The sequence below is a fragment of the Bubalus kerabau genome, chromosome 17, assembly GCF_029407905.1.
Source record: "Bubalus kerabau isolate K-KA32 ecotype Philippines breed swamp buffalo chromosome 17, PCC_UOA_SB_1v2, whole genome shotgun sequence".
In the NCBI taxonomy this organism is placed as follows: domain Eukaryota; kingdom Metazoa; phylum Chordata; class Mammalia; order Artiodactyla; family Bovidae; genus Bubalus; species Bubalus kerabau.
The window spans coordinates 25,158,337-25,172,609 of NC_073640.1; the positions used below are offsets into that span (position 1 = coordinate 25,158,337).

Consider the following 14,273-nt stretch of genomic DNA (forward strand, 5'->3'; position numbering starts at 1 on the left):
TTTAAAATTTCTTTGTATTTGAATCCCCGATATTCCATTAAAGATCTAAAGCAATGCTGATACAGTCTATTTACTCTTAACAATAAAAGCTGTACAGTCAAATTTATTTTTTTCAATGAATAATGTTTTGACCACCTTTCTTTAGTACTTCAAGGTGGCTACCTGTAACACTTTGATTAACAAGACTGTAGAGAAGACTTAGTGGAATATATTTTACATCATCGGCTTCTCGGTGACAAATGCTGCGGCATGACAGCATGGCTGACATTCTGTACACACAAACAGGAACACAGCCCTACGCTCTACATTGTTCCTTAAAGCAGTACTTTTCTTTTTCAATTTGAAAGTGCTTTTTAGCTCCACAGCAACCACTAAAGTGATAAAAGGACAAAGAAAACCTTTAATGTGTATTAATTTGATAAAACAAAGTCAATATCGCTTCGATAAACAAACCATTTTGAGATACTCTACTTGAAAGGCAAAATTTTTTAAATATGGCATTTCCTCCCATATAAAACTTAAGCATAAAGAAACATTTTAATGGTGAATGTGATTTAAACCAGGCAATTCAGTTTGGAGGCTTGGTACTCTCTGTGTAGTTCCACTGATGTGTGGAATTTTAAGAAGATGATTTATAACAATTCTTTATCAGAACAGAGGGGGATTTTACATTTTCTATGAGCTGTTGATAATTGATGCATGCAGTAAAATACCATATGTTGTTCTAAATTCTCCATCTTCTTGTTTAGTCCAATCAAGAGCTATATAGTTCCTTTCAATGGCTTTGTTTGTATGAATATCAGAAATACTTTAAAAGTAAAGAAGTTACTGATCAAAGTTCATAACTGTAATATATAACAGCTGGCCATACCTTGCAACCCTCCCATGCCAAAGAGATTTAGACCTATATCTTTCACAGGCAGGTCTCCTGCAGTCTCATCAGTTGGGCCAGACATTGCCTATCTGTGGAGAAGAGACAATTCAAATAAAATCTTTCCAAGTTGCAACATTAACTATGCAATGGAATGAACCAAATAAAATGAATAAGGCACTAGAACTTTAATGGACATCTTATTGACCACATGTGCTGCTTGAAGAAGATGAAAGCTTCTATTTTAAAAGTAATACTACATTCAATCATGGAGCCAGTGTTCCTTTCAACAGTATATTTCCTATAGTTTGCTGAGGAAATGAGGTAAGATTATCATTCTTCCTTCTCTCTTCTTCTTCTTCCTCTGTTTGGAAAAAAAAAAAAAACAAACACCTTCCCCAAATTTAAGAAAGACCTCCTTTCCATCCTCCATCCCTTTCTCTACTCCCCAAAAGAAAGCAGGTATCAAAATACTTCAGTCAGGAACTTGATTCAAATGGTTGTTCTATTACTTACTGGCTGGTCAAGTCACTAATCATGTGGAGAAAGCAATTTAATCTTAAAAGTGGAGAAAACAACACTTGTTCTCACAGAGTTATTTTAAAGGTACATGAGATAGTAAATTAAAGGCATTTAACACATTTGCCTGGGATGTTAATGTCACTTGAATACTAATCTTCAGCTTGATGCACAAGAGAGTTGGTAGTTTCCTGCGAAAGAGGTTTCATAAATTCACCAGCTGGATTTGTTTTTGTTGTGTCTTTTGTTGCCATGAAGCCTAGGTCCCAGGGCTTCCTACCTCCATGTACATGCTGTCCAGCTAATTCTGGCATTTTTACAGTTTCTGTTCTTTACAGAGATGCACCATAGTAACTTAGTTTCATATGTGGATGTGGGTGGTTCATGCAATGTTTAGTAATGCAAAGAACCAGTGAAGATGGCCTAAGGCAGAGGTTCCCAATCTCTAGCACACTGGTCCTAGAATACAGTCTGAGAGAATAAACCGATTTGTCTCATTCACCTCTGTATTCGCAAACACTGGGACAGAGCTGGGACAGAGCTAGGCACATAGCTGGCATTCATTAAATAGTTGGCAAGTGAATGAATGGAGTCCTTGGGGCTTCAGGGTCTGGAGCCAGAGGTGGTTTCCAAAATCTTGTACACATTATGTGTATACACATTATCTTTTAGAGACAGGGTTAATAGCTTTTATTATAACTCATCAACGTTTCAGACCACTGAGTTTTTACTGTGACGTAAACAACTAACAGACATATGCCTGGGATATCATCTACTTCTTTTGGAAACACTCCTACAGGAGAGGACAATTTAGGAACCAAATTATCAAGAAGTTTAAACACAGGACAACTGTGAAAATGATAACTTTTCCACAGTAGAATTATGGTGGCTTTTATAACAACAACAATAATGAAGGTGATGGTGTTAACATTAATTGAATGCTTAGTAAGATGTGCCAGGCACTCTTGAGGTTGTTACTAAAGTGTGTCCTACTTTACAAATGAAGAAACCAAGACGATAGCTTAGGGAACTTGCCCAAGGTCACACATCTATGAAGTATCTGTTTGGCACTATTTTTGATGGTCAAAACTGGGAAGCAGGCAGGTGGTGTTACTGGCATCTAGAGGTCAGAGATGATGCTAAATATCAGAGGTCTCCAATCTTTTTTGGCACCAGGGATCAGTTTCATGGAAAACAATTTTTCCACGGACCAGGGTGGGAAGGATAGTTTCAGGATGATTCAAATGTGTTACATTTACTCTTTATATTTCTATTATTATTGGATCAGATCCACCTCAGATCATCAGGCACTGGATCCTACTATAGTGTACAGGAACCACAAAAAAGAATTATCTGGTCCCAAATGTTAATAATGCCAAGGTTGAGAAATAATGCATGATGCTGCAATGCCTCCCCAACAGTTTCATACAATCATTCCTGGTTCACTATGTGCCACTCACTGTTCTCTGCTGCTGCTGCTGCTAAGTCGCTTCAGTCGTGTCTGACTCTGTGCGACCCCAGAGACGGCAACCCGCCAGGCTCCCCCGGCCCTGGGATTCTCCAGGCAAGAACACTGGAGTGGGTTGCCATTTCCTTCTCCAATTATGAAAGTGAAAAGGGAAAGTGAAGTTGCTGAGTCGTGTCGGACTCTTTGCGACCCCATGGACTGCAGCCTACCAGGCTCCTCCGTCCATGGGATTTTCTAGGCAAGAATACTGGAGTGGGGTGCCATTGCCTTCTCCGCACTGTTCTCTAGATTCTTCAAATCCATGGTACCCTTACCTTGCTCAAGGTCTTTGCACTAGCTGGCTCCTCATTCTTTGGGGCTCAGCTCAATCATTTTTTTCCAAGAAGCCTTCCCTTAGCATCCAATGCTACCATACTCTTCCTCTCAACTTCAGCACTGTTTATTTCTTTTATAGCCATTATCCCCATTTGAGACTATCATGTGTGCAAAGCAAGTCGCTTCAGTCATGTCCAACTCTGTGCAACCCTATGGACTGCAGCCTGCCAGGCTCCTCTGTCCATGGGATTCTCCAGGCAAGAATACTGGAGTGGGTTGCTGTGCCCTCCTCCAGGGGATCTTCTGGGCCCAGGGATCGAACCTGCATCTCTTATACCTACTTGCATTGGCAGGTGGGTTCTTTACCACTAGCGCCACCTGGGAAGCCCGAGATGATCATATTTACTGCTATTTACTATCTTCATTGGTCTTCCCTGGTGGCTCAGACTGTAGAGTCTGCTTGCAATGCGGGAGACCCGGGTTTGATCCCTGGGTCGGGAAGATCCCCTGGAGAAAGAAATAGCAACCCACTCCGGTTTTCTTGCCTGGAAAATTCCATGGATGGAGGAGCCAGGCGGGCTACAGTCCATGGGGTCGCAAAGAGTCGGACACGACAGAGCGACTAGCACTTGCACGTACTTGCACTATCTTCATTACTACTTCTTCTACACTAATAAAGTAGAAGCATCCTGAGACCCGCATCGGTCCTGTTCCTAGCTGGTAGAGAATAGTGCCTCAGGGCACAGGGTGGACGCCAGTATTCATGTTTATGGAATGAATAAATGAATACTTGGTACTGAGGCTAAAGAGGAAACAAAGTCTCTACCGTCACGGAGTTCATAGTCTATGGGGTACTCACGATAAACAAATAATTGTAAATAATTAAGCAAATAAGTTACTTGGGAGGCTTAGGAGTTTCTCAATCAACTCCTTGTTGTTGTTGTTCAGTCGCCAAGTCGTGTCGGACTCTTCGCGATCCCATGGACTGCAGCTCTCCATGCTACTCTGTCCTCCACTATTTCCCCGGGTTTGCTCAAATTCGTATCTACTGAGGCAATGAGCGAACTACTTGCAGGTGACCTTTTGCCTGAAGAAGGACCTGGATAAGCACTGTACTTAGCCTCACCCCTCAACAACTAAGGTTCAGGGCTGGGATAGAAAATTTCAAACAGATGCTGGGAGTCGGGATAATGGGCGGGCTGTGATTCAGGCCTGAGTAGGTGAGGTGTCTCGTGCTGGGCTGCTCTTCACGTGAGCAGAACGCCAAGGCCTTCTCCAGGAGGTAGAGCAGACCCCACGACCCCGGCCCGTGCTAGAGGTAGAGGGTCGGCTACCTGCACCCCTCTACTCCCCGGGTGTACTCACCGCCACTCTCCCAGCCGCTAGCTACCGTTGCTATAGCGCCGACGGCTTGTGAGGCAGCCGGCCGAGAGGAGCACGGGAAAAACATGGCAGGCACCGTTGCCTTCTGGGAATTGTAGTTCTTTTCGGGCCCTCGCCAGCCCGCTTGCTGAGCAGCCGACTACGCTTGCCCAGCTGTCGGACCTGGGAAATTCTCTAGCTTCCAACCCCGAGGCACATTCCGGCCTTACCGCGGTGCACCCTGGGAGTGGTAGTTCTCTCCTTTCCGAGGGAGAATGGCGCCAGGCGGGAGCAGGACGCCAAGAGAACTACATGGAGGAGGCGGGGTCCAGGGCAAGGAATCTACGCGGTTAGTAGTGGCGAAGGCGGCTATAACGGCAGCATGAAGCGGACCCCGACGACCGAGGAACGAGAGCGCGAAGCTAAGGTATTTCGGGCTCACCCGAGTCTGGGATCTTTCGTGCACTTGTAGCTGGGGTCTGGGAACCGGAAGGGCTTGGTTGGATGGCAAGCGGACCCATGGTCTTAAGCGAAGGGGTTACAGGGCCTTGTCAGCAAGGGAGCCAGAGACTTTGGGGGCTTTGAATACGTGCTGCTCGGGATGCAGGCCTAGTCCTAGTGGATCGACTCACACGAGAATTAAGACACCCATTTCCTTGTCCTGCTTCTGCACTTCATTCCTTGGTTAAGTTTGTAGCTACCCTTGTGCCTCAGTTTACCGGACTCTTAGACGCTTGTGATCATATCAGTTGTGCTTTCCTCTTCGGTAATGATTTCTGTGGATTGAGATCGGGTGAGGTGAGAAAATCTGTGCGATCAGATGTATGTATTTAAAACAGTTGTCTGTGTTCTGTGTCTTCCGCACAGCGAATGTGGAGTTTTAACTACAATACCGTTTTCTACTTTGGGGGATTCACGGTGTAGCAGTTGTTGTTCCAAGGGATGACAATGATAATTGTTACGGAATTTTCTTTTTTTAGCATTTATTACGCATCAGACTCTGCGGTTCCATAATATTTATATTATTTCATATTCTTATCACAGCAGATCGCAAGATAGCTATTATACAGATGGAATATCACGAGTCCTGTTTTACAAACGAAGACTTGAGGCTCAGAAGAATTGAGTGTTTCTCTCATTCCCCAAATCAAGTCCTATCAATTTGTCTAGAAATATTGGTAATCTCTTCACTTTTTTCCATCTTCACCACCTTGGACTGGGCTACCATTACCTCCTCAATGGACTGTTCCAGTGATCTCCTTATTGGTCTATATTCACTTCTGCATCCAGTCACTCCTTGGTCCCCTTTTGTACCCCCTTCCACAAAAGACACTTCTTCACACTGTAGTGTGTGAGCTTTTCAAAATGCAAATGCAATCATGGCCGTTTCCTTCTTACCTCCTCTGTCAACCAACTGTTTAAAAATCTTTCATGGGATTCCTTGGTGGTCCAGTGGGGCTCCTGAAATGACTTGAGTTTGATCCCCAGTGGGGAAACTAAGATCCTGCAAGCTGGGTGGTGTGCCCAAAAAAAAAACCCAAAAAAACAAAAACCTTTCATGGCTTTCTGTTGCTCTTAGGATAAAAAGGAAACTTCACATGACCTACAGTGTTTTGCACAGTGTAAACTCTACTTGCATCATCCACAGCCTCAGTGGATATGACCCCTCTCTGCTCCCTGCCCATCAACCACATTGGCCTTCTTAGAAGTCCCTATTTCCCCTGCTTTATATGGTTACAGGTTTTTTTTTTGGTTGTTGTTGTTGTTCAGTCACTAAATCATGCCTGACTCTGTGATCCTGTGGACTGTAGCACTCCAGACTTCCCTGTCCTTCACCATCTCCCGGAGTTTGCTCAAATTCATGTCCATTGAATCAATGATGCTATCCAGCCATCTTGTCCTCTGTCTTCCGTCCCTTCTCCTCCTGCCTTCAGCCTTTCCCACCATCAGGGTCTTTTCCAGTGAGTTGGCTGTTTGCATCAGGTGGCCAAAGTATTGGAGGTTAAGGTTCAGTATTAGTCCTTCCCATGAATATTCAGGGCCTTTATACATGCTGTTTGTTGGTCACTCTGTATTAGGCAATTATTGGAAGTCAGAGCCATTGGTAAGTGAACCAGATGCTGTTTATGCTGTCAGAATTTGGAGTCCTCAAGTGAACTCACTTTACTTTGTCTTAGGGCAGTACCTCTATGGATTGAAGATATAAAATATACTGTATTATAACCTGAGTTAGGACTTCCCTGGTGGCTCAGAGGGTAAAGCATCTGCCTACAATGCGGGAGACCCAGGTTGAGTCCCTGGGTTGGGAAGATCCTCTGGAGAAGGAAATGGCAACCCTCTCCAGAACTCTTGCCTGGAAAATCCCACAGACAGAGGAGCGTGATAGGCTACAGTCCATGGGGTCGCAAAGAGCTGGACATGACTGAGTGACTTCCATATATATATATATATATATATATATACACTATAACCTGAGTTAGGGCTTTGCTGGTGGCTCAGTGGTAAAGAATCTGCCTGCAATGCAGGAGATGTGGGTTTGATTCCTGGGTTGGGACAATCCCTTGGAGAAGGAAAGGGCAACCCACTCCAGTGTTCTTGCCTGGGAAGTCCCATGGACATAGGAGCCTGGTGGGTTGCAGTCCACGGGGTCACAAAGAGTCAGACAGGACTGGGTGACTAAACCACCACCACCACTGTGACCTGAGTTATAGCAGTTTCTTTAGAGTCCTGAAGTTTTCATGCTTGAACCTGTATGTGATAAGGCAGTATATAAAGATGAGTTGTTGTTCAGTCGCTAAGTTGTGTTTGACTCCTTGTGATCCCATGGACTGTAGCCTGCCAGGCTCCTCTGTCCATGAAATTTCCCAGGTAAGAATACTGGAATGGGCTGTCATTTCCTTCTCCAGGGGATCTTCCCGACCCAAGGATGGAACCAGCGTCTCCTGCATTGGCTGGCAGATTCTTTACCACTGAGCCACCAGGGAAGCCTGTAAAGATAAGTGCAAAGGAGAAAGATCCTTCTGCATTCATCTACAATAGTTCAAAGAAACAAATGTCAAACAATGGTATTGGGCATGATGTCTTTCTTACCTTTTGGGTTTACACTGAAAGTACTCATTTCTTTTGTAAAGACTTATTTAGCACCTATTATTTGCCTGACAGGCTTCCTGGGTAGCTCAGCTGGTAAGGAATCCCCTTGGAATTCAGGAGACCCTGGTTGGATTCTTGGGTTGGGAAGTTTCCCTGGAGAAGGGATAGTCTACCTCCCCCAGTATTCTTGGGCTTCCCTGGTGACTAAAGAATCCACCTGCAATGCAGGAGACCTGGGTTTGATCCCTGGGTTGGGAAGATCCCCTGGAGGAGGGCACGGCAACCCATTCCCGTATTCTTGCCTGGAGAATCCTCATGGACAAAGGAACCTGGCGGCTATAGTCCATAGTGTCCCAAAGAGTTGGACATGAGTGAGTGACTAAGCACAGCACAACACATTTGCCAGACCCTGGGATTCTGATTTTGGCTAAGATAGAATCCTTGTTCAAAGGAGCTTTTACTCTTTTAAAACTCTTAACAGTTGCCTCTAAGATAGCTTAGTGTTGTTGACATCTGATGGATGTTGAAACCAAGGCTTGTAGAAGTTCAAACTTGCCCAAGGTCACCTGGTTGCTCTGTGAAACTAGGGCCCAGAGCAAGGTCTTCTCATTCCAAAGCTTTTTTCCATTTTCTGCTCGTAAAACATGTTGAAATGATAGAGCAAGTTGTCTGCCTGTTTACTTTAAAAAATTTCTTTGATCTTTATTTAGAAGTTATTTGAGAAATATTACTGGTTAGAGCAAAGTATAGGAAAGCAAGTTTTAAATCTTAAATAGAAAATGTTCATTTAATCATAAATTATTTTCTCTTTTTCTAATCCACTTTATTGAGGTGTACTTTCCATACCATTAATAGCACCCATTTATAGTGCACAATTTGGTGAGTTTTGACAGATGTTTACACCTGTGAAACCACCACCACAGTTGATACAGAGAACATTTCGATCCCTTCCAATAATTTCCTCTTGCTGATTTGCAGTCAATCTCTTCCCCCACCTTGGCTTCCAAGCAACCACTAGTAAGTTTTCTATCACTGTAGATGAAGTCTGTGTTTTCTAGAATTTCATATAGATGGACATATACTCTGTGTATATTGAGTCCGTCTGCTTTTAATCAGCATGGTTTTTGAGATTTATTCATGTTGTTGCCTGTATCTCTAGTCTACAGTCACTAAGTCGTGTCCAACTCTTTGTGACCCTGCAGTCCATGGGACTCTGTCCATGGGATTCTCCAGGCAAGAATGCTGGAGTGAGTTGCCATTTCCTTCTCTAGAGGATCTTCCTGACCCAGGGATTGAACCTGTGTCTCTTGCTTGGCAGGCGGGTTCTTTACCCCCGAGCCACCAGGGAAGGTCTGGATCAATAGCTTGTTCCATTTTATTGCTGACTGGGTACAGTGTGGCTCTGGCGCATTTGTTTATTCATTTGTGTGTTGCTGAACATTTGGATTGTTTCTGAGACTATTATGAAGGAAGTGGCTCCGGCCATTCATGTGTAAGTCTGCGTTTTCATTTCTTTTGGATGAACACCAGGAGTCCACTTGGTGAGCCCTATGGTAGTTCTGTGTTTAATCTTATAAAAAACAGTTCAACAATTTTCCAAAGTGATTCTCCTGTTTGTATTAGTTTCTCAGGACTGCTGGCACAAGTTACCACAATGTCCGTTTTTTTAAAAAAATGGTTCCTTTTTTTTTTTTTACATGGACCACTTTTAAAGTCTTTATTGTATTTGCTACAATACTGCTTCTATTTTATGTTTCTTGGTTTTCTTCTTTTTTTGCCACAGGGCATAGGGGATTTTAGCTCCCCAACCAGGGATCGAACCCACACCTTCTACATTGGAAGGCAAAGTCTTAACCACTAGAACTTCAGGGAAATTCCAGCCTTGCTGTCTTAACACAACAAAAATGTATTCTCTCCTTGTTCTAGAGATATGTCTGAAATCAAGGGGTCCATAGTACCCCTGATGGCTCTGCTCTAGGGGAGAAGCCCTCCTTGAGTCTTCCAGCTTCTGGTGACTCTGGGCATTCCTTGGCTTGGGCTGTGTAACTCCAGTCTCTGCCCGAGTCTTCCCCGTGACTGCCTTCTTTGTGTTTTTCTGTCTCATTTCTCTGCGTCTTTTCTCTTGTAAGGACACCAGTCATTGCAGTGAGGGCCTCCCCTAAATCCAGGATGATCTTAATTTCATGATCCTCAAGGTCCTTAACTTAATTCCATATGCAAAGACCCTTTTTCCAAATAAGATCACATTTAAAGGCACCAGTGGTTAAGACTTGGACATATCTTTTTGGGCGTGCTATTCAAACCTGCTGCACCATTTGACATTTCCATCAGCTGCGTATGAGAGCTATGGTTACTCCCTGTCTTCACCAATACTTAGTATTGTCTCTTGTTTAAATTTTAGGCCTTCTAGTGGGTGTGTGGTGGTATCTCATTGTGGTTTTAATTTGCATTTTAGTGATGACTAAAGAGAATTAATATCTCTTTGAAAAGCTTTTTCCATCTTGTAACATGTATGAGTACTTTGTTCCTCTTTGTTACTGAATAATGTAGTACTCCAGTGTCTTAAAGTATTACACTTGGTTTAATCCCTTCCCCTGTTGGTGGATATTTTGGTTGTTTCCACTATTTGGCTATTACAAATAATGCTGCTATGAACATCTGTGTTCTACTTTTTATATATACCTATGTTTTCATTTCTCTTAGATAGAGATCTAGGAGTGGAATTGCTAGGCATACGGTAAATCTGTGTTTAACATTTTAAGAAACTGGCTGTACTGTTTGTTATGGTCTGAATGCTTATGTTCCTCCCAGAGTCTCTTATTGAAATTCTAATCCCCAAGGTGATGGTATTAGGAGGTAGGGCCTTTCAGAGATGATTAGGTGGTTAGGAATGGAATTAGTGTCCCCTTCTACAAGAGGCCTGAGAGAGCTCCCTTGCCCCGTCTGCCATGTGAGGATACATGGTTAAGTTGGGTGTCTGAAACTGGAAGAGGGCCTTTACCAGAACCAGACCATGCTGGCTCCCAGATTTTGGACTTCCAGCCTTCAGACCATGAACAATAAATTTCTGCTGTAGATAAGCCACCCAGTCTATGGTATTTTGTTACAGCAGCCTAAATGGACTAAGACATGGTGCTTTCTAATGTGGATACATCATTTAATATTTCCTGTTTGAGGGTTACAGTTCTTAACATCCTCGTCAACACTCGTCACTGTCTTTATGAAAGCGGGTGTGAAGTGGTATCTCAGAGCACTCTTACATTTCCTTTTTCTGATGTCCAGTGATGTGAAACTGCTTCTTGCGTAGGTTGACCAGGTACAAATCTTCTTTGGTGAAGTGGCTGTTCAGATCTTTTGCTCTTTGTTTTTTTTTTGGTTGGTTTGTGTTCTTACTATTAAGTGTTACGAGTTATTTGTATTTTCTAGATATCAGTCCTTTGTTAGAGATATGTATTGTGAGTACTGTCTCTCTTCTTTAGTTTACGTAATGGTCTTTTGAAGAGCAAAATTGTTTAATTTTGATAAAGATCCAATTTATCGATATTTCTTTTTATGATTCTTGCTTTTTGTGTCATATCTATGAAGTCTTTGCCTATCTTAAGGTCACAAAGATTTCTTGTTTGCTTCTTTAACTTTTTACCCCCATCATGGGTAATTGCTTTTGGTTTTCCTTTTCTCTCTGAAATAGATTACATTTTCTTCTTGTGATTGCTTATGTCATAGACTTTTGTATAGTTCACATGTCTGGAGGGTGAATAAAAAGGTTGGAGTAAAATAGCTTTTTATGATGGCATCTGTTTAATTTGTGTTAACAGCAGAAGAGGGTGCCAAAGTATATTCATGAATATTTAAAATCAGTTGTTAAAATAAGGCATGCAGCAGGGTAGTTCAGCTTAGTATTTGAAAAGCTGAGTTAGAATCGTGCTCAGTCGCTCAGTTGTGTCCCACTCTTTGCGATGTCATGGACTGTAGCCCGCTTCTGTGTTCATGGGATTTTTCAGGCAAGAAAACTAGAATAGGTTGCCCTTTCATGATTAGGTTTGGCCACAGTGCCAGGGACCCAGTAAGTATGGCTTTGATTGAGGGTTGCCCCAAGAACCTTTTGCTGATATAAGGCTGCCCCTGTATTTTTGTGTTGTTGCTGTTTTTTTTTTTCCCCAGATGATATAATTTATTATTTTGAAATGATTTAAAATTTATAGAAGAGCTTCAGGAGTAGAACAAAGAGCCCTCACAGCCTTATCGTCCAGATTTGCTCACATCTTGTTACATTTGCTTTACAGCTCTCTGTCTCTCCCTATATATAAATACATGAACTATTACTTTTTTTATGAACAATTACAGAGTAAATTGGTGACATCAATCCTCTTTACCCCTGAATACTTCAGCATGTATTTCCTAAGATGCTTTCTCGTATATAAACATAGCTGATTGTCAATTTCAGAAAAGTTAACTGACAAAATACTCTTATTTAGCCCAAAGTCCATATTTAAATTTTGCTAATTGTCCTAATAGTATCTTTTATAGCATTTTTGTTTACCTGGTCCAGGCTTTAATCCAGGGTTATATGTTACCTTTAATTGTTATGTCTCTGAGGAAAAACAACAGAATGGGAAAGACTAGAGATCTCTTCAAGAAAATTAGAGATACCAAGCGAACGTTTCATGCAAAGATGGGCTCGATAAAGGACAGAAATGGTATGGACCTAACAGAAGCAGTAGACATTAAGAAAAGGTGGCAAGAATACACAGAAGAACTGTACAAAAAAGATCTTCACGACCAAGATAATCATGATGGTGTGATCATTCACCTAGAGCCAGACGTCCTGGAATGTGAAGTCAAGTGGGCCTTAGAAAGCATCACTACGAACAAAGCTAGTGGAGGTGATGGAATTCCCATTGAGCTATTTCAAATCCTGGAAGATGATGCTGTGAAAGTGCTGCACTCAATATGCCAGCAAATTTGGAAAACTCAGCAGTGGCCACAGGACTGGAAAAGGTCAGTTTTCATTCCAATCCCAAAGAAAGGCAATGCCAAAGAATGCTCAAACTATCGCACAATTGCACTCATCTCACACGCTAGTAAAGTAATGCTCAAAATTCTCCAAGGCTTCAGCAATACGTGAACCATGAACTTCCAGATGTTCAAGCTGGTTTTAGAAAAGGCAGAGGGACCATAGATCAAATTGCCAACATCTGCTGGATCATGGAAAAAGCAATAGAGTTCCAGAAAAACATCGATTTCTGCTTTATTGACTATGCCAAAGCCTTTGACTGTGTGGATCACAATAAACTGTGGAAAATTCTTCAAGAGGTGGGAATACCAGACTACCTAACCTGCCTCTTGAGAAACCTATATGCAGGTCAGGAAGCAACAGTTAGAACTGGACATGGAACAACAGACTGGTTCCAAATAGGAAAGGAGTACGTCAAGGCTGTATATTGTCACCCTGCTTATTTAACTTCTATGCAGAGTACATCATGAGAAACGCTGGGCTGGAAGAAGCACAAGCTGGAATCAAGATTGCTGGGAGGAATATCAATCACCTCAGATATGCAGATGACACCACCCTTATGGCAGAAATTGAAGAGGAACTAAAAAGCCTCTTGATGAAAGTGAAAGTGGAGAGTGAAAAAGTTGGCTTAGAGCTCAACATTCAGAAAACGAAGATCATGGCATCTGATCCCATCACTTCATGGGAAATAGATGGGGAAACAGTGTCAGACTTTATTTTTTTGGGCTCCACAATCACTGCAGATGGTGACTGCAGCCATGAAATTAAAAGACGCTTACTCCTTGGAAGGAAAGTTATGACCAACCTAGATAGCATATTGAAAAGCAGAGACATTACTTTGCTAACAAAGGTCCATCTAGTCAAGGTTATTGTTTTTGCAGTGATCATGTATGGATGTGAGAGTTGGACTGTGAAGAAAGCTGAGCACGGAAGAACTGTGGTCTTGGAGAAGACTCTTGAGAGTCCCTTGGACTGCAAGGAGATCCAACCAGTCCATTCTGAAGGAGATCAGCCCTGGGATTTCTTTGGAAGGAATGATGCTAAAGCTGAAGCTCCAGTACTTTGGCCACCTCATGCGAAGAGTTGACTCATTGGAAAAGACTCTGATGCTGGGAGGGATTGGGGGCAGGAGGAGAAGGGGACGACAGAGGATGAGATGGCTGGATGGCATCACTGACTCGATGGACATGAGTCTGAAAGAACTCTGGGAGTTGGTGATGGACAGGGAGGCCTGGCGTGCTGCGATTCATGGGGTCGCAAAGAGTCGGACATGACTGAGCGACTGAACTGAACTGAATCTGGTCTCCTTTAATTTCCTTTAAATTGCTTCCTCACCCTTTCTTTGTCTTTTAAGATATTGACGTTTATAATGAGTAAGGCTGTGACCTTTGTGATGAGTACAGGCTATTTGTTTTGTAGAATGTCTCTGTGTTCTTATGTATCTGATATTTCCTTATGATTAGATTCAGTTGTTTAGTAGCTCAGTAGTGTCCGACTCTGTGACCCCATGGACTGCAGCGTGCCAGGGAACCCTGGTATGCTGGCTTAGATTGAGAATATGCATTTTTGGGGCTTGTATATTTTTGAGGAAAGATAGGGGCCATTGGAGATCACAATCCTGCCTATAAAATTGT

At 42.7% G+C, this 14,273-nt stretch overlaps 2 protein-coding genes and 1 long non-coding RNA gene across 15 annotated transcripts in view; 2 read left to right on the forward strand and 1 right to left on the reverse strand.

The window, feature by feature from the left end:
- RPGRIP1L (RPGRIP1 like) overlaps positions 1 to 4,686 on the reverse strand; it is a 95,487-nt gene extending 90,801 nt beyond the window's left edge. For 4 of the 6 annotated variants that reach the window (XM_055553631.1, XM_055553630.1, XM_055553629.1 and 1 more), the window contains exons 1-2: positions 4,539 to 4,686; positions 872 to 963 (exon numbers count right to left, since the gene is read on the reverse strand). In XM_055553631.1, the coding sequence (XP_055409606.1) occupies positions 872 to 956 (85 nt within the window). In that variant the 5' untranslated portion in view covers positions 957 to 963; positions 4,539 to 4,686. Of the gene's footprint in view, positions 1 to 871; positions 964 to 4,072; positions 4,234 to 4,538 lie in introns of those variants that run through there. The other 2 variants (XM_055553632.1, XM_055553628.1) reach the window with 2 other exon arrangements.
- Positions 4,687 to 4,788: 102 nt separating this feature from the next.
- The window catches only part of FTO (FTO alpha-ketoglutarate dependent dioxygenase), a 422,823-nt gene continuing 413,338 nt past the window's right edge, over positions 4,789 to 14,273 (forward strand). For all 8 annotated transcript variants that reach the window (XR_008704362.1, XM_055553633.1, XM_055553636.1 and 5 more), the window contains exon 1: positions 4,789 to 4,962. Coding sequence is in view for 7 of the 8 variants with exons in the window: in XM_055553633.1 (XP_055409608.1) it covers positions 4,918 to 4,962 (45 nt within the window). In the remaining variant the exon portion in view is untranslated. The remainder of the gene's footprint in view (positions 4,963 to 14,273) is intronic.
- Positions 4,976 to 14,273, forward strand: part of LOC129632187 (uncharacterized) — a 41,768-nt gene continuing 32,470 nt past the window's right edge. The window contains exons 1-2 of the long non-coding RNA XR_008704392.1: positions 4,976 to 5,333; positions 5,580 to 5,713. This is a non-coding gene — a long non-coding RNA (uncharacterized LOC129632187). The remainder of the gene's footprint in view (positions 5,334 to 5,579; positions 5,714 to 14,273) is intronic.